This window comes from Hypomesus nipponensis, chromosome 24 (assembly GCF_054491055.1).
Source record: "Hypomesus nipponensis isolate SF chromosome 24, ASM5449105v1, whole genome shotgun sequence".
Taxonomy (NCBI): domain Eukaryota; kingdom Metazoa; phylum Chordata; class Actinopteri; order Osmeriformes; family Osmeridae; genus Hypomesus; species Hypomesus nipponensis.
Genome location: NC_140384.1, coordinates 4,354,790 through 4,382,500, shown reverse-complemented (window position 1 = coordinate 4,382,500; position 27,711 = coordinate 4,354,790). Strand labels below are relative to the sequence as shown.

Here is a 27,711-nt window from a genome sequence, read left to right as displayed (position 1 = left end):
CCAACAATATCCTGCACATTGCCATTTCCTGCACACACTTGACTAAACATATCATAGGCTATTTTTGATTATGCAAGTCCTTTTCACCTACGGTAACAATACACTTCCTGAATATTTTTAAAAACCTTTCATTGTAAAATGAATAAATGTACAAATTAAATTAAATTAAATTGCAATTATAGGGCAAACTTTCCCAATATTTAATTCCGCCCCTTAATTATTAGTGCCAGCCCAACCATAAACTCAAGTCTATGAGTCTAGCAATGTTTTTTCTCCACATATGCCTTGGTAAAGAGATGCCAACCTTGTGAGGACATGCTGTTTAACTTGGGGAAACAACAAACGACAGCAAAAAAAACCCACAAAGGTCAGCAAGGAGATAAGGTTAAGCGAGTTACAGGCAAGATGAAGTGCTAAACACGCTCTCCTTTGTTGAGTGTGCACTTGAAAAGGTTAGTGTCGAGGAATATGTGTCGCTTCACCGAATGAAACAATAACCTTTGTGAAATTAGGCAGTACCTTGCTGTGCATTGCCTTTTTGTTTGAGCATGTGTGCGTGTGTCTGTGAGTTTATCTAATCATCACCATGTGGAGTGAGGGAATAAAGTCCTGAGATCCCAAGGTAGTGTAAATCATGCTATTGACCAGTGCAGTACAACATAACGCCGTATTGATAAATGCTGCAGATACCCCAGGCCTGTAGCCTGCGTTATCTTTCTTATGGGCAATGTACAGGGAACAATGAAACAAGTGATAAACCACTGTCTGTTCCTTCGTGCAGACGTTCAAGGTCGCAGTTTACAGCAACTAAATCCAACACCGTCATCGCTTGACATTTTTTTCACGAGAAGCAGACACACCGCAAAAAACAACAACACATTTCTCTCACGAGATCTACAGATAGCTGCGCGATCCACCTGCGATGATCAGGCGTCGTCTTCGTACGGACGCGTCACCCGTCCAAACGCACCGGGGGATTTGTGGGCAGTGTTTAGGGCCTTGTTTGTGAGCGCTAAATGTCCCTAAGACCTGCAGGATGATATGTAGGCCAACTCCTGCGGCTCCTTTCCCCCCCGCATCTGCTCGGCTGAACGCTGCATTACCCTGCTCCAACACAGCCGGCTCTCTGTTCACAGGTGTGTCTGTAAATAATGGAGAAACGGCTCAAATGTATTCTGGTGATGTCTGGACGGGATGGATAATAGCTTTGAGGAAGAGATGGAGAGAGAGAGAGATAGATCGAGTGAAGGGGGTAGGATTTTTTTTGGGGGGGTGGGTGCTATGAGGACAGCGAATGCTTAAAATCATTGGAATCTGTTTCACAGACATCAGGTGTTGGAAATTAACACAAAAAGCAATAGTTTAGCATGATTAACTGAATGTGAGTAAAGTGGATTGAGTAAGTGACATGTTTTTATTCACTGCTATGCCACTGGGGCACTGCAGGGTGACCCAGGGCAGGATTCCACGTTCCATTTAGCATGCCCGTTGTAATTTAGCTTCCCATAAGCCCTGCGGGGAAGAAACCGATTTGATATGGCCTGAATATGTGCATAACGCCTGCCAATTCTCTTTCCAATCATTAGAGCCAAATGCCAAACAAGAGCTGGAGGATTGGGCTTTTCAGGGAGGGGAAAGGAGGGGTGGCAAATCTGTATCTGAAGACATTAATAAACAAAATCTAGCGTCTGGATAATTTCTGCAATTAAATGATAAAGGGGAGCCAATGATTGTTCCCTCAGAATGACAGCTTAGCAGGCTTTGAGGTGGTGTGGGTAGGCCTTCAATGGCTGATGAGCATAATGGAAAAGATCAAATTGATTCAGTCGGATTGTATCACGAGGAACAAACCCCTGTTGAATGACTGCCCGTGCATTCATTACAAATGGGGGCGGAAAAATACTTGGCTTGAAAAACTCGTGGGTTTTTGACAGAATGGATAATGGGTCTCCTTCTTCAGGTCTTTCTGAGACTAAAAATGTTGAGTTGTGACAGCTTTTTATTTTCTAAAATCTCAAAGAAAATCTGTCTTTGGGATGCCCCTACACTGTTTTAAACATGCATTGAAGTTTACATATATTGTGACAGATCCTTTACACTTCTCCTCTGGCATGAATGTGCTCTGCCCCAAACCATGCTCTTACCTGCTTACTCTGTCAGACCCAAATCCAATTTCACACTCTGTAGCGTAATCCTAATCACAGACAGTTTAACCTACCATGCCTTTTTCGCAGGCACAAGTTTCAAACACAGCTGTAACAAAAAATAAACACATAAAAACCTTTTTATGAAACAGCTTTGGATATGCAGATTGCCTTGTTAGACGGCTGCGATGGGCAGGGCTTTAGCTTAACCTTCTTTCTACACTCCATCGTTGAGGAGACGTATCGAGGCGTTGAGAATTCAGATGCAGTGGCGGTACACCTCCGTCATCCCCTGTTAGAATCACTAGCAGTTTTCCTGTCTTCCCCAGGTCTTCTGCGCACATTTCCAGTGCCATCTTAGAGGATTAGCAGCCAGAGTGGCTGACGTTTGCACCTCACGTTTGAATCCTTTGGATCACATAAATTCCCCCAGAGATACACCTTGTCTCGTTGGATATAGAGTTGCATGACGTGATTTTTATTTGAATACAACATTCTCCTGACGCACTGTTGTTCGGTTGTTTAGTGTGCGAAAGATATAAGATGGAACACCTGTGAAAGAAAAGTCATATAAGAAGCTGCAGTGTTTCGCAAAGAACGATGCTTGGATGGGAGTTTGTCAGTCGAAAACCACTGCACCCCATTGCCATGCAGCCTACTGTTCCTAGCTTTGTTGTGGCCACTTTTATCCAAACGGTTTCGGTTTTCCTGTCGGCGACCTTCTTACGCTCTGTGAAAGGCACAACAGTTGGCTCTCCGGTGGCTGTGGCCATTACCATCACTGTTATTATCACAGTCTTTATTTTGAGAAAGTGCCGCTGCCTTGTCATTACTCAGCTGATGCGCTGTCATGTTCCCGTAGCGACAGGAGGCAGACTGGCAGGCCAGAGTAGTGGGAAAATGGCCAATTATTGTAATGAAGTGTCTTATAGACGATTGGGTAGCAATCGCCCCATGTGGGCGTCAAGTTTCAGACTTTTGGTTTATGGTGGGCGTGTACTCAATTTTCAAGGGCACATATGGAAATATCTGTCTGGTTTTTGTGAATTCCAGATTTTTCAAGCATGGTCTTCGGGGGCTCCTGTTGTTCGCTTCGGCGGCTGTTGTCGATGGAGGGTTAATGTTGCATGGCAAAACCAGTCGTCATTATCCTGAATCCTCAACCCAAAACGTGGTACTCGACATTTGCCGTTCTTCTCTTTGTTTAATACCTATTCCATTAGCACAGCGGTGTGTATATGGGAGAGAGAGAGGGGGGGGGGGGGGGGGTAGATGATGCAACTCCCTCATTAGAACATGGACAGCCATGCGCTGCGCTCTCATTTGTGTCTCTTGCAAGTCCATCTATGTTCTGTTTCTGAGAAGCCCAGGATAAAAGCTTGGATATTGACTGCTAGCAAACTGCAAAGCTGCTTGAAATACAGCCTAATGATGTCTTCAGCCCTCTTCCTGAAAATAGGACAACGTGGGCAGAGGGCAGAAGATATATGTCAGGGTAGGCATAGCGGGGATCCACTCAACGTTGGAAGCCTACATCACAAACAGAATTATAAACAAAAACAAGGTTAAATGTTAGATCTTTTTTTTTGTTGTACTGCGAGTGGGTTGCAGGGCTGTGCTTGAACTCCATCTCTTTATCCCTGGGCCCGAAGTCTTTGAACAGATTCCATCTCCCACTTTGATCAATAAGCAGTCGCGGGCCTCCCTTTTCAAACATGCCGGTGGGGTAGGATTGATCGGGGCTAAACGCAGGATGCGTGGGGTTTTTAAGGAGCGGCAGCGTATATTTGATCACGTATTGACAGGTTATGACGCGGCTTGTTAGCTCCCGTCGCTTCTTCAGCCCCCCGCCGGAGGATAATCAGGGAAGGTTCCGGTGTGGGTGTTAATGCCAGCCGTAAGGGGCCATTACGCTAAGTCAATACACCTGGGCGTCATCGGAGCGTTGTTTTATCTACTCAGAGGAGGAGCACATCAGGGCATCTCCTCTGGGGGCCACAGTTAGGGCCGTGGAAGACTGTGTCTGTCCTCAAGTCCTCTAGCCTTCCGGTTTCCTTTTGTATCTGTAAGTGGAGGGAGCATGAACTTGCAGTTCCTGTTTGTGTGTTTCAAGGTGAGGGCAGCGGGTTGGTGGATTGGGGGTTGAGGTTTGGTTGGGGCACGGAGGCTTTCTCCACCCATACGGAGGGGCTCGCTGGTGTGTTATTCTCACCGATATTTGCCTCACTGGGTTCCATCTCCTGTACAGGCTCTGGGCGAGCCGTGGTCCAGCCCTCCTCCGTTTGCAGCGCTCTCTCTGGGCTGCTCAAGAGGGGGAGCCAATCTTCAAAACACAGCAGCAGCACATTCACTGCTGGGAAGAAAAAAGGTGGTGTGTGTGTGTGTCTGTGTGTGTGTGTCTGTGTGGGTGTGCGTGCGTGCGTGTGTGCGTTCTTGGCTCACGCGTGCACTTTGTGTGCGCCCGTCAGTGCGCTTTAAAGAACAGTATTGAGTGGTCCTCCCCACTCTATAATCTGGAGCGTAAGGTTGTAAATTCAGAAGGTTGCTCCTCCCTTAGCTCAGGGGGGCTCCGCATGTGTGAAGAGGGCCGTCTGACAGAGCTGTCTCCTGCCGCAGTCCCCCTCCCCCCCCCCCCCATTCCCCCTCCCCCACACCCCTAAACCCCGCCACCCTGCCTCCCTCCCTCTGCCGTCACTTACCCTTGACGGACGAGTTCACCTCAGACTGGTTAGCGCCACCTATCCAAGCGAGAGAAAAAAAGGATTTGCCCTTCTCTAACAAGCAAGTGAGTCTGTCACTGCCTCGCAGGGGGTGACATTGTACAGAGAGATGGAGGTTGAGTGATGGCAGAGGAGCACTCGTAAGCCAGCCTCTCTCTCTCTCTCTCTCTCTCTCTCTCTCTCTCTCTCTCTCTCTCTCTCTCTCTCTCTCTCTCTCTCTCTCTCTCTCTCTCTCTCTCTCTCTCTCTCTCTGTCAGTCTGTCAATCTCTTTGCTTGTTTCTCACTCTATCCTCTCTCTCCTTCTCTCTTCCTCTCTCTTCCTTTGTCTCGTCTCTCATTTTCTCTTTTAGAAAAAAACAATTTATTATGTTATTCTCACTGGAAAATATCTGCTGGTTAGCAATGCTCAGGTTCTATTCTTGAGGGAGGGGATTTTCAACAATAGTTTTTCCAGCAAATCATGCAACACAGCTTGGAGTGGAGACATCGAACCGTGAGCTCATACCCAGGGTATATTGCGTTTTCGAAGTTTGACAGTTTCCAGATTTCCATGCTATGTGACACGGCAGGTGGGCGGTGCGTACAGACTCTGCTTTAATTCTGAAATGGAAAGTCTTGGTTAGTCATAGTGCCTTGGGTGTGTTCTTGTAGGTGTGAGAATACGGCTCTTCCTGAATAATAGCCTGGACGGTATAGGACCTTTCTCTCTTTTTTTTTTTTTTTTTTTTTTTTTAAGTCTAGCATGAATTATGGAAATCTGACTACAACTGTGAATTTGCATGCATATCATTTTTACTTCAATAGAATGGCAGCTTGTGATATCATTAGGCCATATGAATCACGTCCTTTCGAAGCTGTAGGGCTTTGGTAGCCTACTTGTAATCCATTTGGTGAGACAGGGGGCAGCAGAGCTGTGGTTGTTCCTTTTGGGCATTCCCCGTTTGACATTGAACAAGCACCCGTGTTGAGCTCGGTGCCTTATGGTTGTTTTTTTTATAAAGGATGGTGGCAGTGCAGCTCACGTTTGATTTCACCTTCATTTAGCCACGTTGTGCAAGTGTTGGTGGGAAACTACCACGCGGGAATACATGCACGGAGGAAAAAGACATGTCGCTGAAATGTGCGAAAATAGCAAATAAGAAGCTCACCATCACAGGCCGAGGCCGTTCTCAGTCGAAACCCGACAGAGGCTCTGTGTGAGATAGAAGAGAGGGGAACACATGCCAATCTCCAAACGACCAAGGCCAGGCAATCCCACCCGCAGAGCCTCAGGACACCCACTGGTCACGGTGAGGGGCCGCGGAGCTCTGCTTCCAGCCACGGAGAAACCTGGGAAGGTCCGTGTGAGCGGCCTGTCATCTTCAGAGAGGGAAACAAACCCTCCCCCCCCCCCCAGCGCAGAGTAACAAAACACAGCCCACGACATCCACACATCAAACAGACTGTGTCCCTCGACCCCTTGCTCGTCTCTCACAAAGGGTCTGGGAAGGTCGTTCAAAGGGTCGCATCTCATGTGGGATATCTATACGTTTGTACACCTCTGCCTCAAGCATCGAACATCCTCCTGCTAGCCACAATCCCAGGGGGCCTTTTTCTATTTGTTCCGTCAAATGTGTGACCGCTGTTACATGCAGCACACATAGTTCACTGTGCATCGTGAGCTGGAGATGGATTGAGGGCTTTCCGCAGAAAATGCTTAGGTTCAGATTGGCCTCTGATGGATATAATACAGCATGTGTATACCGTGAGTCTCTGTGACATACGCTGTGGACGAACATTTGTTGTTAAACTGAAGCGACTGATGGGTTTCGACCTCTTCGATGGAATACTTGAAGCACATTTTGTTGTTTGCTAGTTTGATAACGGAGCAAAGACGTTTATTTATACGGAAGTTTCTTTCATTACGTTCCTTTGGTTGGACGCCATCCATCGCAGCAACACATTTTACATTTTATAATGAGGTGGGTCTGTTAATGAAGGAGTTTCTGATTGGGTGTAGGGCACTGTAGCTAGGAGCTAAGGTGTAATATGGTTCGGTTATATGTGGTCCGAGACTTCAATTCCAAATCACGCTCCCCAAGCAATGGCTATGAATAATTCAAAATTAGGTTAGGGGAATTTCCATTGAAAAGGGCTTTGAAAACAAAAACACTGGCAGGCTATAGGGCTTGTAGAGAGCTTGGTTGTTTGTGCACTTCCATTCCTAAATGCAATTATATTTTCCGTCGTTTCTATTACTGTGAAAGACGCGTTCAATTATTCATCATCAAATGACATAAGTGGGTTTTAGAATGATTGTTTTGGCATACTGTGTACTTTTATGCATGTCGAGTACAGTCAGTACATAATATAAGTGTGTATGTGTGTGATGGCTTGCCGCATCCGTGTGTGATGGATGGATCGTAGGCGAGAGATGAGTATTGCTCGTTTGATGTCAATATACTACTGGTTTCCTTCAAGCTATTTATTCGGCTCAAGAGTGGAAGGCCCCTTCTCTGTTTTGTCAGAGGGTATCTTGGCTAAGGAGCCGGGGAAACAAGCCAGCATCTAGGTGCTAAGGGGGGCATCTTGTCCTGTCTCGGATCTCGATGTCTTGTTCAGTCTGTCAGGCAGAGACCCTCTGCCTCCCAGATTAGAAGTGCATTTTCCATCTCTGGGTGGGGCTGTCCAAGGAGTGACCCCACGGGCTTCAAGATGCGGCGCTCAGGAGACACTGAGCTTAGCTGTCACTCTCACAGCTATGTCCATTCCAGGTGACAGAGAGAGTTAGATGACGAGAGAAAGACGAAAGAGAGATAAATGAGGGGAAGAGAACAATCGAGAGAGAGAGAGAGAGCGAGATCCGGCGGAGAAAGTGAGAGAAAGAAGAAGATCGATTTCTTTTTTAAAGAGAGAGGAAGCATGAGAGTTTGTTAGCGTGATGAATTAAATGTATGGGTGTTAGATCTGTGATTGCTAGTTTGGTCTCTGTCGTGTTCTGTCCCTTCACTGTGGGCTTTGGCAAGATTGTTTACTCTTCACATTCAAGGCAGTTCATTTTTGTTAGAAACTGAAATGAATTGGGTGTGAGAGCAAACAAAGACTATGGAAAATCAAGACAGAGATAGAAGAGAGCGAAAGACAGGAGGGGGAGGAAGAATAACAAGAGAGAGAGATATCTTAAAACCGATCAGAGACTCGGTTGAAAAGCACACATTGGACCTATTTGTGTTAGTGATAGTCCTGGAGAACTGTAAATGCCCTTCTGACCAGAGTTGCCTGGAACGAACTGTCATCGAGTCCCATTCTGGTACATGGCCTCTGTGACTCTGGGCTCTGCTGTCCCCTCCAGGCGGCCTGCATGAGGTCTGCTGAGAGGTCTTTTGGCCCACCGCCAACAGGCACAAATAGAGATGCTTTCCTAAATCCCAGGTGGCAGTCAAAGCAGCACCTACCCTGGGGCGCTGAGCTGGTGCCCACAGCCAAAACACAACATCGTGATCACCAGCCTGACCCATGTAAGCCCAGATATAGCAGAAATATGTTGATAGATATTCACTCCTAGCGCTTTACAAGTATTGGCCGCGTTCCCCAGATTTGTCAAGAAGCTCTTGACGCTAAGAGCTTCTTAACAAATCTGGGAAACGCGGCCATTATTAGTAGCAAGTATCATTCACTTATGAATTATTATAATGCTTGAGTAATATCAACTGAGTATATACAGTGCAGGTAAAGCAAATAATGTGCTTGAAAGTATCGTCCAGGTTTTTGAAGAGTCATTATGAATGCTAATTGCGACTGAAACCTATGAAAGTTGCAAAATTCCACTTCAAGCCACCACTTTCCGAGGTCTGATGGCTGTGTTTGTTTTTATATTTCTATACCATCAGTTGAATATCTTGTGTGTTCATTAGACCCTGAAAGAAAAAGCTCAGAAAAGGGCTCAGGCCAGAGATGACTAATTAAATTAGCTTGGAATGGGTTCCCCAGAGCTTCTGTATCACAGAACCATCGCATTAACATGGCCTATTCGTGGCATTATAATCAGAATACTTTCCAAATTTTTCAGAGAAACTTTCTTTTTTTTAAACTCTAATCGAGGAGGCTCCTATTCCATTATATGACACCCTTTCAAAACTGTGGTCTACCTGCAGTATTTCCCGGGTCTACTCCATGTTCTTAACCTCAGAACCTGTCTCCTCCCGACTACAAAAGGTTTCTCCCCAGCGGTGGCCTTCTTTGAAGAAAGCTTTTCCGGCAGTATACCTCCCTGAAGTTAGGCTAGTGGAAGCCAGATCACGTTTCCTCGTTCAGAGGCGCATCAGTATTCCTCTCACTGGTCCCAGCCGTGATCATCCCAGGAACCCAATGTGATACTCTCTGGCCTCTCTCCTCGGCAAGCCTTTTCTCCCTGAGTCAAGGGCCCTTTACATTCCCCAAATCACGGGCGCGGTCCACCATTCCTTGCCTCACGTACGCACTACTTTCCCTTTAATGCATGACTGTAACCGCGCGTCCAACATTTCGAGAGATCCCTTTGACTCGCCCTTGCACGGGCCGCCTCTGAATAGCTCCTAATCCCACTTCAAAAGGTGTGTCCTTTCCAATACGCTCCTTTTAATCCATCATTCACTTTGAAATGCAACATCATGTCCCCCCCTGCTTGAATCGTACACACGCCCGACACAATGATTGCCAAAGGAGAACAACGTAAGCCGGCTATGAGATGTGGCCTAAGCTGTTTCTCTGTAGGAGATCACTGAGAGTAAACAGACCTGCTGCCGGATGGAGAAGGAGCCATTGTGACTGAGAATGACCAAAGCCAGGATGAATGAGCGCCTGGAAGGCGTTTCAAGGACTTGGTGCAGAGACCGCCTACAGATGAGGCGCCGTATGCTCGCCAGTGCGACTATATCAAGCCTCGATGCCAAAGTCCTCTCGAATGCCGTTGAATATTTCAAGCCTCGGGGACCTTGGTCAGTCAATGGCTGACAGATTCAAATTGACAGCCGTCAGAGGAGACAGCAGCTCTGTCTTCCCTGTGATAGTCCTGGGTGACAGGAGCTATGGCTCGGCCTTGTGTCGGCCGGGACGCATGTACCGGACACGTTTCACCTCCCAGCCATCAGCACTCAGACCTGAGAGTTTCCCCCGAAGAACAACGTGGCGCTGTCTCATTTGAATGAATGCAGCCACCCTCTCCAGTCCTACCATTCAGACTGTCCATTGGGGAGCCACTGACAAGCCGAGCAATTAATTTGAGGTGAAAAGACGCAATGCATTGCGGGAGATTCATTTCTGTGTGTTGTCTCTGTGTGTGTGTGTGGGTGTGTGTGTGTGTGTGCGTGCGTGTGTTTAGAGAGAGACAGAGTTACTGCGCAATAGAGAGATGGAGAAAGAAAGACATGGGCCAGGTGGGAGGAGTTGGCGGGGGCTGAGTACATTGTATGAATTTGATTGAGTTTCCTTGTATGGAGGTTACTGATAATAAGCCCTCACTCTCAACTCGCTGAGGTATCCTATCTTTCCCTGAGAGATGAGGGGAGGAATTTGCTTTCATCTGTGCCTCCTTTTGAACCACTGCTGTGTAACATGAAAATGGCAGAGTGCTAGCGAAAATCACTCACAAAGGAAACAAATAAAAGAGGTGTTTGGAAGCTGTGGAGACGATGCGACTACAGAAGGCGCTGAAAGGTCTATAACAGTCATTCCCTGTCTTTACTCCCATCAGCCCCAAATCTCATGTGATGTAAGCCGCCAAGTGTCATTGTCATTAAAACGGTAAATATTACATGTAGTTAATGTAGTATGTTACATAGGCAAGTGAAGGGAGACCCTTCTATAAACATGCAATGGATGGGGAGTCAAAGCTTTACAAATAAGATTAGAGGAATGGGAAACCACCATAATAGTCACTCCAGCAGGGACTCAAGAAACCAGCCAACATCCATAGTAAGCTTCCTCAGTAAGGACAACAATATAATCACAACTGTTAAAGCACTAAGTGTAATATATATCCAGTATGAATCACAAGTATGTGATATCAACACTTATGCTGTTTTGATGCAGCTATACATAGTATATATATATATATATATATATATATATATATAAATATAATTTTTTTCTTACATTGAAAACAATATCTATTCTGTGATGGATTTGTCTCTGTCATCTAGGTATTGGATATTTCAACTTCAAATCAAAAACAAGCTTGAGGCACCACTATGAATCCCAGGGCTCTGGCCGTGCCCTTGGGAAGACCCACCTCCACCCCTCACCCCCACCCCCCCACCCCGGTGGAACGATGATTACTACCGAGGAAGAGAGGTGTCCCTGGGTGATGTCGGGTCAAAAGGTCGGCTGAGTGGCAGGGGCAGAACAGCATTCTGCCTACTCCTCTCCTCTCAATCTTCAGCCAGCAGGGCAGAGCCCTCTGTGGGTCAAACCCCACTTGTAACAAGATAGAAAGGTCGGGGTCACCCCACATGTTCACGCTCTCCGTGGAAAAATAAGAGGCTGTCCCCTCCTTAAAACCTAATGTTCCTTTTGGACTGTTCTAGATGATGATGATTTATCGAAGGCACCGGCGGTGATATGTGGGCAGAACAGTGGGGCGATTAACTTTCATTCTGTTAATTAAGTTTACAAATGTGACAGGACCACCAAGCTATTAGCAGCAATTTATTTTAATAAGGGTCACTCCTTATTGCTTTTCCTACACTCTGTTGAATATGCATGCGCCACGGTCTTCCCTATATCCTCAGGGAAACCTGAATATTATAAAAGTGCTCAAACAGATTGCTCCTCTACAGAAGCCTACCTTTAAGTACTGTGTCTCCATACCTTTACATGTTATGTTTTGAGCTGCTACAGCTTATCTGACTGTAAAGTAACATCAAACGAGTTAACAGTATCAGGACTGTACAGTATCAGGAGTGTACAGTAACATGAGTGTACAGTAACAGGAGTGTGCAGGAACATGAGTGTACAGTATCAGGGGTGTACAGGAACAGGAGTGTACAGTATCAGGAGTGTACAGTATCAGGAGTGTACAGGAGCAGGAGTGTATATTAACAGGAGTAGGAGCAGGTGTAGTCTCTGTAGAGAGGGCCACTCTGACCCCTCCCCCCTCACTGCAGGCCTGTTCCTGGTCCCTGGACACACTGCAGCCAATTTGCTGTTCCCCGCCAGCGTCCCTTCCTGCCACAGAGAGCTATTCATCGCTCTCATTATCGCCCTACTGAGACGCGCTTTGTGGAGAGCAAGAGGGGGCGGAGGCATGGAGCGAGTCATTCGACGGGAGCAGTCAGAGCAGCGGACCCGATCTAACTATAGACGGAGGTGTTGTTGGGGGGGCGGAGGGTGTGAGGGAGGGGGGAGTTAGGAAGGGGTGTTATGCTTATTAAAAGCTGTGAGGAAGGTACCCCGTAGCATTAATTGCAGGCTGAAGTGGCCCATTCCGAAAGTTTTTGGGAGCGACATGTGCTGCGTCGGTGAAAGGAAATCTGGAAAGCGAAAGGCCGAACCCTGTGACACAAACACTCTCTCCCAGTCCACCATCCTGGCCCCTCCTTTCTTGCTGTTGACAGCGTGAAAACAGGCTGATGTGCTCAGAACACCAAATCAGATTAGGCCTCGACTGTCTCACCATGACAAGAACTCCTCATACGCCCTTACCAGACGACCATCCCGGGAGCACCTCACATCTCCTCTCTCTCTCTTTCTCTCTCTCTCTCTCTCTCTCTCTCTCTCTTTCTCTCTCTCTCTCTCTCTCTCTCTCTCTCGCTCTCACACATACATTCGATCTCTCGCTCCTAATCACACTGTCAGCTTTCATCGCTTGGGCTTGTGGGAAACATGCATGTTTTGTAAACTAAAACAAGTTTTTGACAGCATGTGGTTATATTGTGATTCTATGCGTCTCTGTGTTGACATGTTAGAAAGCCATTATTTGTAGTGTTTCTGAATAGAGGATAGCAAAAACAAATCAAACCAAAATATCTCACCTCCTCCCTTCAAAGGCATTTCCACAAAACTACAGTAACGCACATTGAGTGGAGGGGCAGAGTGCGCGCAGGTAGGTAGGTAGACAGGTAGGTAGACAGACAGTCAGGGTACCCCTTCATGATTGGTCGTGTTTATTACAGGATTGCGACGCCCAGCAGATGTCGGAATGATTTCAAATTACCGTCAAACCTTTAGATATTGGTTACTTATCTAAAGTAACCAATACTTTTGGCAAAGATGACATAAAGTGTTTCTCAGCAACATTGCCTACCCTGACTTGATAGACAATCATACATGTGTAACCCTATCCAGTCGTGCGTAACGATGATTGCCAAGCTAGAACATAATCATGCTCATCAAATGATCTTAGCAGCAAACCCTTTGAAAGTGTGCAGTGGGTAACATGCTTACTAAACGATAATGATGAAATTAGATGCAAAGAGGGTTCTTGGACCCATCCCAGGGCTTAAGTCCTAAAACCTATTCCTAGTGACGTGTCTTTAATACAGATGAAATAGGTTATTTACCAGACCCTGTGGACCATCCCCTTTTCCTTCTGTTTCTCTTGCTGGGTCGGATTAGCGTCCTTCTCCAAAGTAATCCGGTCAGTGTCACCTGATTGAGGAGAGACACGCTCCTTTAAAGTCTCACTGTTCCGCTGCAGAGCTCCCAGGGGAAGCGGGCGGATCACAAAGGAAGGAATCAAGAAGCTGGCTGACTGTCTCCATGTGGTGTGGACCGCATCGAGCAATCCGATTGGTTTAACATTTGGAAATTGGTGGTCCTGAGTTTGACAAAAGAGTTTTTGGTTAGTCAGGTGCTTGGAGTCAGTGTAGGGGAAAGGACACAATTAGAGAGTGAGAGGAGGCCGCTGTTTGTTAAACCGTGGTCGGGGAAATGTTGTGAATTGGGCTTTGAATGTGCAGATTGCTAAGATTAATTATTTCGCAGCTTGATTATCATCGAACTGTTTTTCACCCACTTACAATCAGGGACCCACGTAAATCACAGACACTGTGCTTGAAGACTGAAGTATTAATTTAAGTTAAAGTGGGCCATTAAGAGCAATAAAAAAAAATCCAAATCAAAATTGGACAGATTACTTATGATTGCCCATTGTTGTCGTCAATAATGCATAGTCTAGTTTGGCTTTGTCACGTTAATAGTTCTTAACGAGATCGTTAGGCCCCTCTAGCTGGAAATAATTAAAACATAATCCCCCCATGATTGCAACAACCTCCCGCTATCAAGATGGCGTCCCTCTGACAAGTGCTTGTTTGTTCATTTCTTCACTAATCATGTGTTTTTCAGCGGGGGAGACGTTCTCAAACCGAGAGCTCTCATTGCAGTCATCCTGCCCTTTGCATGGAAAGATAATTACCTCTGATTGTCCTGTGGCACTGCCGCGAAGCCCCGACACTCGTTCACAGCCAAGGTCTCCCCCTCGACGTACAGGAAACTGTGATACACAAGATATGCACTCTTCTGAACCAGGGTAGACTTCGGAGTTGGATACAGAATGTGTGTGACTGACAAGATACAAATTTATTGTTATAGTTTAGATAAGAAGAACGTTGTTACATTCGGTACATTGCGTGAAAACTGAGCATCACCCTTAAATGGCATCTGTAGAGAGGCTTGTGAGGTCATAGCTGCCCTACAGCTTAACGATAGGCCGTAACCAAAGCATTCCGATCTGTTGACGTCATATTTGTGTTTGAGACAGAACATTTGCATCCCGTCACCTATTGTGAGATCCTGAGTGGGTCCCTTAGGATGTACTATGGAAAATCAGCCTTCTCATTGGGCTAGCATGTGGTTTAGAGGCTGTCTGATGGCGTTCAGATTTGGGGTTTTCTTTAACTGCAACCCCCACACACACACACACACACACACACTCACCACCACCAGGGGTTGAGGAGGGTATGTTTTGGTTTGGACTGTATGCCAGTCATGGCCACTGTGACACGATGAGAGAGCACAGCGGGGAGTCATCTCTCAATCTTCAAACCCAAAGTCGAGGCGCTCCGTGAAGCTGGTGTCATGGTACAAAGCCTGTGGCATGCATTCTAGTCAGGCTCTTCATTGAGATGAGGGTTTTACTGCACTGATATACAACGTCTGTTCATAGGCTCGTCATCTCCAGACAATTCATAGCATTTGGAACCCTGAATCAAAGTATGTAACACGCGTGCAGATTGCAAACACTTAAACTGCCAAAAGGCATCGAGGTTCATTATCTGCGTGGAACGTCACACATGGACAACTTTCCATTAAACATACAAACGCAAGTGTCCATTGTCTATTGAAGACTGTCTTTTTTTACTATTTCAAGTGAGATCTAACAAACGTTACTGTTGGTCTTTCTAACTTACATAAGGGCTGCTGAAAAGCTTAGTTTATTCTCAGATAATATTAAACCGCTCATGTGGATGAATTCTATACTTAGATCATTAAGATACAATCTTTGAGAGATGAAGCACATAACAGGCTTACTTGAATCATTTTTGCATAAGCTTCAGAACTTTCGAGTCTAGTTTCATATTTATGATGTCAAAAATTGGACCCATGACCTGGCTGCGTCACTGAAGACCAGGGGCATGTTTATAAGAAGGATTAAGTTTCTCAGTGCTCACTTTTCTGCAGGAGTTTGTACCCCATTACACTCACAACTCTTGACCAAGTTAAGACATAATCAAGTCAAATAAAAACTTCATAAGACACATGATCTCTTAACATTTTTCACGGGATCTTTTAAGTCATTCTAGTTAAATCAACCATAGCCCAGAAAAACACAAGCTATCCAATACCAGGTCCATAACCAACAATGGAGAACCACCAATGTTACTTACAACAATAAACATCATTATTCATGTTCATAAAATAACTTTTCAATTAGAATAGTTTAACAAAATTTGCCGGACAGTTTAACGCCTCCATTATGAAACATTGTTGCCAATGTAGTTAGTCAGATTCTACACAGAATATGTTGCAGTTGTAGTTGAACAATACTAGACAAACTAAAGTTTGGTATTGGTGTACAACAACAACGTTGAATCCCAAGGAACCGTTTGATTTATTAGTTTCCAAAACCAGGCCCTTCTGCCTTAGTGAAAGTGTCTTGGGGAAGGCAGAATCAAGTAACAAACGGTGCAAATTCAATAAATACTCGCTACCAATGAATGTAAATGAGAATGAGGTCTAGCTAATTGCCAACATAACTGCTTCAAAGAAGTGAACGTGCCTCTTTTCTGTTTCCCTGGCTCTTCCTTGACAGATGTTAATGAATGTGAAAGAGACCCGTGTAAGAATGGAGGCATCTGCACTGATCGAGTTGCCAACTACTCCTGTGAATGTCCTGGGGAGTACATGGGAAGGAACTGCCAATACAGTAAGTCCTTTGTTCTTTTTTTACTCTTTCTGTTTCCAGACTTCATTGTGTGACTATGGTCCCATGGTTTTTATTTACTACGTGTCTAACCATGTATGAGGAGGCTGCCTCAGGCCTGGCAAAAAGGGCAAGAATGTTTTATTTTATTTTATTTTAATTAGACTGTCTCCTTTTTTTGTCATATCTCTGTCTACCTTTCTATAGTTAGATCATAATTCATTGATGTGTGGACATGGGAAAGAATTTGTATTACTTAGGAAATATAATGTACAAAGGCTCCACCTTGACTGTAGACAGTGAATGACGCAATGATCACGCAATTAAATTGTTACCCAAAATCAATCATGCATGTTAAAGCACGATTATCATATCTAATATATGCACGGTGTGTATAAACCTCCTTTGTCAAATTCCTGTTCTAAATTGAACCAAACACTTGGCCTATTCCTATCAGATATTTAGTGGCCGAGGTCGAGATGCTTACAAAATGTCATGTTATACTTACAGCTGCATGTTCTAGTTTTAAGTAGTCCTCTGAGACCTGAACTGAATATTCTACAACACATCATGCCTTGGAGCATATTTTGTAACCACAGATTCCGTATTGTACAATGGAGAAAACAAGGGCTTGCTACAGCCACTGCTCTGCCAGTAAAACAAATGGATTTTAATTTGATATTCAAGCTGTGCAGTATGCTATCATGTCAAACATCAGAATTCTAGATGACCTGTCAAGACAAATAATAGGGCTGAGTAATGAAAAAAAACTGTTCTGTTTGTCAGAAGATTGGTGTTTAAGGCAACGTAGAATGTACACCGTGGAACAAGAAAAAGAGACAAATTATAGCTTCTCTAACATTTGTTCCAAAATTGGGTGTGAAGAATTTCAGTTCATGACATCCTTGTCTTGGTATTTGAGATTTGTCTATTTCTTTGTGCGCATAGAGACTGTCAGGGTATCCTAACATTTGCGAGGGAGGTATTGAAACTGTATTTTATGTGTACTGCAAGCTTATTAGTTTGAGTAATGACACAAATGTATGCAATATGACAGAAAGGGAATCACATAATCTGGCCATTCTGGACAGTTACAGTCTCCAACATTTCCCCAACTTCTGATCAGCTCTTCTCCGCTGAAGCTAAAAAGTTTAAACTAAACTAAAAGTTGTAAATTGATGATTTACAAGCCCTTTTTAAGTCCAACATAAGATCAATATGTCAACAAAATGCCTCACAATTACATGCATCAATATGACTTAATTGCAATAAATGCACTATGCACACTTCCACAATGCCCATTATGTTCACACATTTGTGAAGGACCAAATGGAAGATTGTATGATTTATTCTGTTATTTTTATAAAACCGTCTTTGGCTGGATGTTTTTCTTTTGGTATTGTCTGTGTCCAAGCCATTTTTATTGTGCTGCACGCATATCAAGCTGTACAAAAAGAAAACAATGTTTTGGAATTGAATCGATGATGGAGACAACAGCCAAATAACTGTTCCATTTGCTTCGAAGACTTGGCCGAAAGAGACCCTTGGAGTCTAGACAGCTTCATGTGGGCTCCATGTCTTTTGTGGCGTGAGTAGAATGACTTTGCATCACTTCAAATGTGAAGGCATTCAGTGTTCCTCTTGGAGTGTGGAACGCACTTACTTCCTCTTAATCACCGCCTCTGAACAAGAGGATCCATCTCCTAAGTGCTTCACCCACCATCTAGAGTGCCATGTTTTGGACTCAACGTGCGAGTCTGTCAGCTCTGAGACATTGTTCTCTCTTGAAGCTGTTTAGGGGGACAGTCTGTCTCCACTCAGAAATCACCAGTTTCACAGTTTAACCCCCGGACAGAGTTTCACCAAGCAAATGCCAGTCCAAACACATTGTCTTTCAGCCTGCACTATTGTTACACTACCCAAGTAGTGGTGTAATACTGAAATATACCTATTTTCCTTGTATACATACCTACATACATACATACATACATACATACATACCTAAATACATACGTACATTAATTCAACTTGTACAAATGTAAGTTTGTTTCTTCTCATGGTTGGCTCACCACCTCCCACATATGATATGTGTGCACTCATCAGTATTGGCGTGGCGGCGCTAATTTCAGCGCGACTCTCATTTGTTCAGGCTGCAGGTAGGGTTTACTGGAGATGGATTCAGCTGTCACGCAGTGGCATTAGTGATGCGTGCTGTCGGAGGTTCAGGCTGGAGTGGGAGGCTGGAGGAGGAGGTGGGGCGAGGGGGTGGGGGTGGGATATATGCACAGGGGGCATCAGGGTGAGGCCCGGGGGCGGCCACGCACAGCTGGCGTGACGGTAGGGCCTCCGACAGCTCGTTAAAGGTGGCCTCTCTTGGCTACCAGGTGAGTGGTCGCTTCATTACTGCATCTTTAGGACTGCTGTTGCTTGGCCAGGGGGCAGTTTTCCTACTTTAACACAATAACTATTGTGTTGTGATTGGGTAAAAAAAAAAACCACTTTGGCTGCCAGCAGCAGCAGCTATACTGAGGAAGATTTTTTCCTTTTCATCCTCGACACCGACCATCAAATACACGTGTTTAGAATTAATACACGTCTTGTATATTGGACTTATTGGTCAAGTCATAATATTAGCTCAGAACGTCCCTGAATGGAATTGTTTGCAAATGGACAAAAAGCTACTGACTATTACTACTATTATTATCACTATTACAAATGTGCTGAAATTGAAGAAACATGTCAGTTTCTCTATAACATAATCAAGCAATGTATCATTGCTTTTGTTTATGCATTACATGTAAATGCTACAACTACGCAGTGATCACAATAGCTGTGAATTATTACTAGTGGAATTCAAGCAAACCTACTGCTTTGAGTCATACATTGAAGGGGAAATAAGAACAGGATGTGTCAGAAAAAATGAAAACTATGAAAGAAATATTCCTTAGAAGATAGATTATTTTGTAGAGGATTAAAATAGTCAATACAAGAGGTGGCAATGGACAGGAGGGAGAAAAAAAATCTGAAACAAAGAGATATAATATTCTGATGTTATTGAACTCTGAATCACAAACACAGTACAAGAAAGAAAGAAATCCCTCTGGAAACTCGTCCTGAATAAAGGTGCCATAAGTTTATCCTGTGATGTGTTTTTCTTTGATTTTGTCGTTTGATTGAGGGATGAAAGGATGAACGAAAGCAGAATTGTGTTCTATACCTTGCAGCCATATAACAAGATGGAGATGGTGCCTGGCGTGTAGGGGTGTCAGTCTATGTAAACATTAGTATTCATGGCTTTGGAAGGTGGCAGGGGGATTCACCCCCAGATTGTCAACCTGCAAATGGAACTAGGATTATATCTCAACACAATGGCGTATGGGAATTTCTTAGCTATCACTTTAACACTAATCTCTGATAAGATGGGTTGCCTCCACAGAGCGATTTGCTGACTGAAAACCCCTCCCCACCACAAAACATGTAATCAGATTTACTGATCGCATGTTCCAGAAAAGTTTGTATAGAAAACAAAGCCATTGTGAAATGGCTTTTCTTTGCCATTATTGACCCTACACGGCTGGGTGTACACTTAAAAAAAAGAAAGAAAATCACATCTTTGTAAACAAGGTGACCATGTGACTCAATGAAGACCGGTTGGCCGCTGTATACGCTCAGACAAGCCCACTAGTGAACATTGTCCACTCTCAGGTCTCATTTCACTCTCCACCCTCTCAGGACCCTCGCTCTAGGACTTGGCTTAGTCTGTCACATTTTTCTAAGGTCACTTTCTCTTTCTCTTCTTGTCTGTCTGTCTTTAAGGGTTACCATGAGGTGGGTGTGATCTCTTTGTTGTCCTGGCTAACTTGGGTAGCAGTTTGTGCAAATTCCCCAAGGGAGTTTCGCTAAGAGGGTGAAGGTTGCATTTCCGACTATTGATGACCATAGCTGCAGGCATTCCTGCAGGCCAGCGCTTCTTGACACTTCCTTTTGGCAAGGGAACACAATGCCTCCAGCTGAAATAGGGTGAATGCATTTGAACCTGTCTATCAAAACGACTGAAATTTGAACAATATTCCAGACAGAGCATCTGAAAACTGTGTAGAAATGTGGCCTAGGTGTGTCCGCAGTGATTGCTTTTCTAGACCATTTGAGAATTCCAAAATATAAATCATGTACAGCAGCTGTTGTTACAGATAATAAAACAAGATTTCCCAACACTGTCATTATAGCCAAGTACGTCATCCACCAATCCAAATGTTGTCCATAGATAAAAGACAGCAATCGTGGTGCTTTATGTGTTTGGGTATGTTTTCGGTACATACCGTAAAGCAGCAACTTGATTTCACTCACATTGCGCTTGTCAATCTCAGTTAGGAGAGCTGTTTTAAAATCGCAAAGGTATGTACTTTAACTGTAATTGCACGCCAAAGGAAGTCCTCCCGATACGATCGAAGCCTCCACAACACGTCTGAAAACACAAGCCACCCCGTCGATGAACGAGATGCTTTAGTCTAGAGCCTGTCTAACGTTCTGATAAAGTTACAGCTTGAGAGAGAGAGAGAGAGAGAGAGAGGGGGGGGGGAGAGAGGGGGAGAGAGAGAGAGAGAGAGAGAGAGATAGAGAGAGAGAAGGAGACAGAGACAGAGACAGAGACAGAGACAGAGACAGAGAGAGAGAGAGAGAGAGAGAGAGAGAGAGAGAGAGAGAGAGAGAGAGAGAGAGAGAGAGAGAGAGAGAGAGAGAGTGTGTGTGCGTGCGTGCACGCGATGGCTGCTCCCACAGCGTTGCTGCACAGCGTGGCAGCACTCCCCTAATATTTACCAGACTTGCCTAGCTGTGAGGATGCTATTGAAGCAGACCTAAAAGGCACTCCGCCCTGCAGTGTCATAGCAACCTGTTAATGCACCACTGAGCAAAACACTCTAACTGCATTAAACCCAGAGTCGTGTAGGATGCACCAACGGCAGGGGGATAGGAATGTTGCCGTGGTGAGCCGGACACACACTCTAACACCCCTTCACCTGGCATGCAACAATGTTGGCATGGACCTGAGGTTTATTCACTGTTGAATGGTCAGCTCCTGTTCCCTGTCTTGCAAAGTTTGAGATTCATAGTGAAATTGCGAAATGTGAATGTCTTTTCCTTTTTCTCGAGGAAACAGATTGTGAGGTCCAGTTGTCTGTAGGTATAAGAGAATGTTCCGTGATGGATTCAGTTGGTGAACAGTAATGTTCCTCCATAGCCATATTGCTTTTAATCACCCCCATCAAAGTGCTGCCACAGGTTACTTTGGTTCCATGGTTAAATCACTCAGTCCTCATGCATATCGCATATCGCTCTAATTGAATCCAGCCTGAGAGGGAATCTAACAAAACGATGTGTGTGTGCTCTGAGAGCGAGCCAGATGTTGTTTCACATTGGCAGGCAATCGAAATGAACGTTCTCCACTGGTGGAGTGCTTCTGAAACACCTGCCAGTCGAGTGCCATTCCATGTTCTTGTTAAAGTGTGGATGAGTGCTGTATATGTTTTCTCTTGAAAATCCCAGGTTTACGTGAAGGCACACAGGGACATACAGTATCAGTAATCAGTATCTTACAGAAAAGCATGGCATTTTATAGTCAACCAATACACAGTATGTACCTATAGACTCATCTTTGATTTCTACAGTAATTAATCACCGTCAGTTCATTTTCCGGGACTTTCTAAAGGCTTTCTGTCATGGGCCCAGCTAGGTAACTTTGTTCAGCTAATGAGCTTCACCATTGAAGAAGTGCACAAACAACTCTATAGCAGAGAAATATCCTCAAGTTCACAACAAGAAACCTTTGTGAAAAATTCCTTGGCAGAGATTCTGCTCAATGCATTCATCTCTGTAGGAGTCCCTATCTCCCCTGAAGATGTTTCGCAGCATTTCTTGGAAGCAAAAAAAAAATCATAAAGGGACACACAGTTAACAGCTGTTCGGTTAATCTGAAGGATTCCAACACTTTGAGTTATGTCATTAGCCGCATTTCGGTGTCATGCCTCTCCACTTTAACGCTCTGGGTTAGACAGTATTTAAACCGGCTGCAGAGTGTTGACTATGGTGATAATGCTGTCGAGACAGAACAGCCATAGTTCCCTGGGAGCCAGTATCAGGGCCCTCTTCTTGGTGGAGGACCTGGACAAAAGGCCCACAGGCCCCCTGAACCCAGGCAGGGTGAAGCCCCCCCCGAAGAGTCCCCTGACTGGGACCTGTGTTGAACGTGGGCTGATTTGGCAGGGCGGAAGCATCGAGGACGTCCTGAAGTCGAATGAGGGTAACGAGAAGGGTTTGATGGATACAAGTCGAGGTGACCTCTATCTCGGCGACGCAGGCAACGGAAACAGCCTGTCCGTCAGTGAAGGCCAAGACACGGCGTCCACAAGCGAGACCCTTCCCGATGTCTCGGAGGGGGACACAACCAGAGATCGAATCCCAGAAAGCGAAGCACATGAGGGCAGTTTCTGTGAGGGTGGAACGGTCGAGACCAGCATGGTAGATGACGAGGATCATGAAATCATTCCCCTCAAGAAAGAATGCTGCCCGTTCGGTACCTTTCCGTGTCTAGCTGAAGGCTTTTTTTTTCTTGTTGACATGTTGTGATTCATCATTGATCAAAACGCCACTCACATCTCACTCTCTGTTCTCACTCTCTCTTGCCCTCCCCCTCCTTTCTCCCTCTCTCTCTCTCTCTCTCTCTCTCTCTCTCTCTCTCTCTCTCTCTCTCTCTCTCACGTCCTCTCTCTCACTCTCTCGATTTCTCTCGTTGTCTTTCTCTATCTCTCTCACCCCCTCTCTCTTCAGAGTGTTCGGGCCCACTCGGAATGGAGGGCGGGATCATCTCCAACCAACAGATTACGGCTTCCTCCACTCACCGTGCTCTGTTTGGCCTGCAAAAGTGGTATCCTTACTTTGCTCGGCTCAACAAGAAGGGTCTGGTGAATGCCTGGACGGCCGCCGAAAACGACAGATGGCCCTGGATTCAGGTAAGACCACGTACTTAGTCGCAGACCAGTGGAAGCCCGTTCTGTCCTGTTATTAGACACAGTTCAATGATGCATCCCCCCACCCCCACCCCAAAAAAAAATACAATAAAAATGTATCCAAGAATCGGAATCACCATGCTGGATCTGCAATGTTTGAATCACCCACACACTTTCAGCTACAATGTGAAATACATGCCTGAATAAAGTATTTAGGTGCGTATTTCCTTTATTTAATGTATACATGCAATTTAGCTTACTGTTCCTGCTTGCTATATCTACAAAATGAAGTTAGTCCATACGTGACATGTTCCATACCTTGCTTTGCATGTGGGAAATATTATGGAGGATACATCAGGTTTGGCTCAGTGGTTAGATCATTTGACTGCATATCAAGAGGTTACCTAGTCAAAACCCTTCCGTCTGTTGCTGTGGATTCAAGTGTCCGTTAAATCACGACACACTTTGAGTGACTCTGATTGCTCCGCGGCATGACTTTCACGTGTGTTCATCGTGTTGGAATCTGTCAATTGAAACGTGTTGATGCTTCATTCCTGCGATGAAAACCGAGCTCGTCTCTGGGTGGCACATATGGGTCTGACTTATTGTGTTCATGTGTCCTGTCAAAGTGAGGCACTAAAATGGAATTCTGCAACAAATAGAAACAGTTTGCAACCGTGCAGCTTCCCTAAGGCTCAAAACGCCTGTGTAAATCTCCCAGGGAGTTGGTGACAAGCCCATAAAACGACCATGGGGAGGGGGAGATGAAATCGAGTAAGGCGCACGGTAACGTACAACTGTATTGTACGTTACTACACTACAAAATGTACAGTATAAAATGTAGGAAAACACTGTTTTCTTTAAGGTTAGCTTGAACAAGTTGACCTTCTTTATAAACACTGTCAGGTGCATTCACTAGCCGCAGGACTAGACCATCAGATAGATGGATAGAGGGAAAGGGAGAGGGAGAGAGAGAGAGAGAGAGAGAGAGAGAGAGAGCTAGAGAGATGAATGAAATAAATTACAGTATGAATGTCAAAGTGAGAGAGCGAAAGACAGGGAGTATATGATCCACATGCATCAATTGGGGAGCGAGACAGGGAGAGAGAAGACAGATAGAGAGAGGTACATGTGTTTGGAAGGAAAGGCGAAGGGAACGCCAGAGAAGCAGAAGAAGGAGCCCCTGCAAAGAGCATGAAACATTCAGGCGGTTTGTTTGGCTTTAATGACGCCACGCGGGAAGGCGGAGGGGAATGCCGGCAACGTTTCTGGAGAGGGGCTGCTGGGTAATTGGGATGTGAGAGTATATAGAGAGGTGTCCATTTCTCTCCTCGCTTTTGACGGGGGGGGGGGGGGGGGTCCAAGAGTGGGTCTGAGTTTCGGTCTGTGTGTGTACAGTATGTGAATGAGGATGTAAGGGAGAGAAAGACCGTGGGGGCGGAGGGGGAGGGGGGGTGGTGTAGAAAGAGACCGAAGATAGAAAAGGTATTCATACTTTTTGGTGTGTACAGGCGTCAGACCCAGGCACTACGGGCAAGAAATTGCTGTGTGCAGCTCCAGGGAAATATGGTCTGTTGGTGTAGGTCCAGCGTTGGCAATATCTCTTGTGGTTTGGGATGAATAGTGACAGTGTGATGCTTTGGATGAAACAAACAAAATCCTTTGAGAATGCTAAAGGGGGTATACATAATGATCTAGACTATTGACTGTTCTGGTGTTATTAATCACTTTATGGCGACTGCGACAGCTCTTCTCGGAAATCTTGAATGATTTCATGAGGCAGGTTCTCACAAAGAGACATTACTGCCTGCATAGAGAAGGAAATGGTTTCAAAAGACCTTTTCTCACTACTTTACGAGCTGTCACGGTCTGTAACAGGCATTCCTCATTTCACATTACTGGCACATGTCACAGTTAAAATATCCTCCCTGCATCCTGGCTGGGAGTCTTTCCAAATGGCCTGTTATACTTTCCCTAACATCATTGTAATTTGACTGTCTTTAGCATGTGTAGTCTGAGTCTTGCAGCTCTGGGGTGACCTACTTAAAGTATTATTTCTCCCTCACAGCTGAACTACAGGAATCGTGAGTAGACTTGTCACTCACCTTACTGCTGTATGCACTGAAAATGACCTGTGCTCCAGGCTATGAGGGTGGCAATAGGCACATTTTTAGACAAAAAGGAATGGGTTGAGAGTGAAAAGAGGTCTAAGAAGTAAATGTATTTCTTTCTTTATTATCATTACAAGGACACAGGCCGGATTAAGGTCTTAGTTCTAGTCATTCTCAGCAATTAGTGTCTGTTTGGTACTGAGAGACATAGAAATACCTATCGAGTCAAAGTGTTTTGGGTGCTTAGACTGGCTCATGTCTTTTTTCAGCATTACACCAGGGCTCAGACAAGATGGCTCCATGTTGCCTTTAGTGCTACAGACATTACGATTCATGGTGATACAATCTGGGCTTTTCTTTCTTTGCGAAGATTGAGTTTGCAACTGAAATTGTAGAAAAAAAAGAGGATGCAATAGTCAAATCAACATACATCATCATGAAGTTAAGATGTACTCTTACAACCACTTGAAGTAGCCAGTGGGACTACTCTAGGTTCCATATATCAAGGTTGAGACTCATGAGAATCATTGCTACTGTAAAGGGAAGTTCAGATTTGATGGGACCAGCAATAACTCATCACCCATAAGCAACAGAACAGAACATTTGGGAAAAATCAGCAAGTCAAGTTATCACACAGTTTGTTATAAAAAGTGTCTTTAATCGAGTTAAATTATACATGATGACACCCACTTTGTAGACATAATTCAATTTCGAGGCCAAATTCTGCTAATCTCGCCTACCACCGTAAGCCCTTCAGATAGCCACAGCTGTCTGTGTACATCTGAAATCTAGCAACGTACGCAAACGCTCACAGTCAACCAGTCGATGTGTCCCAACCTTCATATGGATCCTGGGGCGTAGTGACTCTCTCGCCTTCGAAAGTTAGTGTTCTAAATGTGACCAAGAAACAGCACAGACAGCCACTTCCGTCTTACGCCTTTGGAAGCACGGAGGGACGTTTTTACAGACTGTGAGAATGCCCTCAGGACAACTTGAGTGGCACAGTGTCAGCGTAAAGTCGAAAAGGATCAGCTTGACTCGACATTTCTGCCACATTAGGGGCTTAAAAGCACTCCTACTTTCTTTAGGCTTCGTCACCCTCCCCTTCTGTTTGGAAAGACCGCAGGGAAATAAAAGAAATGCCTGTCGAGGAGACCATTACCTTAACTAATTGACCATTTTCAAACAATTACTGTATTAAAGTCACTGTGATTACAGGATGCAGTGAGGGGTGTGTGGAGATGGCTGGGGGGAGGGGGGGTGAGGACCAGCAGTTGGCTGGAACAGCAGAAATGAGCCTATGATCATAGCCTGTCTTCTCCCTGTCAGCACAGTTACTTGAGTCACTAGATTACACAGGAGGAGTCTCTGGGCTGGAAAGGCTTGGTGTGTTTATTTCAGTCACTCTGAAGGATCAAACCCTCTTCCGTGGCCCAGCTAAAAAATGCACCAGCAGACAGAGATGTCTAAATCACACAGTTGACCTGGGATTTTTAAGTCTGGTTTTAAGACTGGGTTGCAATCTGTATGCAATCCCAAGGGTTGGTCCCTTGCCATGCCTGTTAAACACTAAAATGCTGATTTTTATAGCACAGTTTCTGCATTGCTCAAACCCTAACCAGATTCTTGAAGGAAGACTTGACCATCCAATTTGAGACATCAACATCGCAGCAATTGACCCCTGGATAATCTCCGCATCTCACTGTGTAGAGCTTCTCTTCGATGCCTGCCAGGGAGGGATTGAGATCATGATTGGTAAAATGATCCACATTTGACGGCGTGTCGTGTTGATGTACGACCGAGGGAATCACGGGCGTTTCCATGTCAGCCGTTCTCACTTAATCAATTTCCTGCAAAGCTGACAAACGGCTGTAAGCAGGTCCGCTGCAGATGTTCCAAACAGGGCCCTGCGCGCGTGCACGCACACACACGTATGGCAGCATGGATGCATCACTATCAGTTGAAGGGACTCGGGTTTGTGCGCGCGTGAGTGGTCATTAACGCTGAGAAGGATCACGGCAATTACCTGATGAGTGGCCCTTTTAGCTGTCGCGAGCCTAATTAGTGAGAAGTGCACCGTCGCTGGTGTCATTTGGGAATTGACGAACGAGGGAGGAATGGAGAATCAGAGCTGTGAGATTTCTATCCAGTCTGTCGCAGGTCCTCAAGTGCGTAAATGTATGTTTGCCAGTTTAAGATTCTTCTCTGAGCAAGAATAAGGGGAGTATTTGTTTATGTTTGCATAATCCCCCTATTTGATGATCCCTCTTTATGTGTGTGTGTGCTGTGCTTGTGTGTGTGCCTGTGTGTCTGCTTCTCCGTGCACGGCATAACTCCGTGCTCACAACGCGCTT

The 27,711-nt window shown here is 45.1% G+C and overlaps 1 protein-coding gene across 1 annotated transcript in view; it reads left to right on the top strand.

Annotated features, from left to right (window-relative positions):
• Window positions 1–27,711, top strand: part of edil3a (EGF like and discoidin domains 3a) — a 79,150-nt gene that overhangs the window by 27,030 nt on the left and 24,409 nt on the right. The window contains exons 4-5 of the mRNA XM_084690764.1: window positions 16,132–16,245; window positions 23,068–23,249. Coding sequence (XP_084546890.1) covers window positions 16,132–16,245; window positions 23,068–23,249 — 296 coding nt within the window. The remainder of the gene's footprint in view (window positions 1–16,131; window positions 16,246–23,067; window positions 23,250–27,711) is intronic.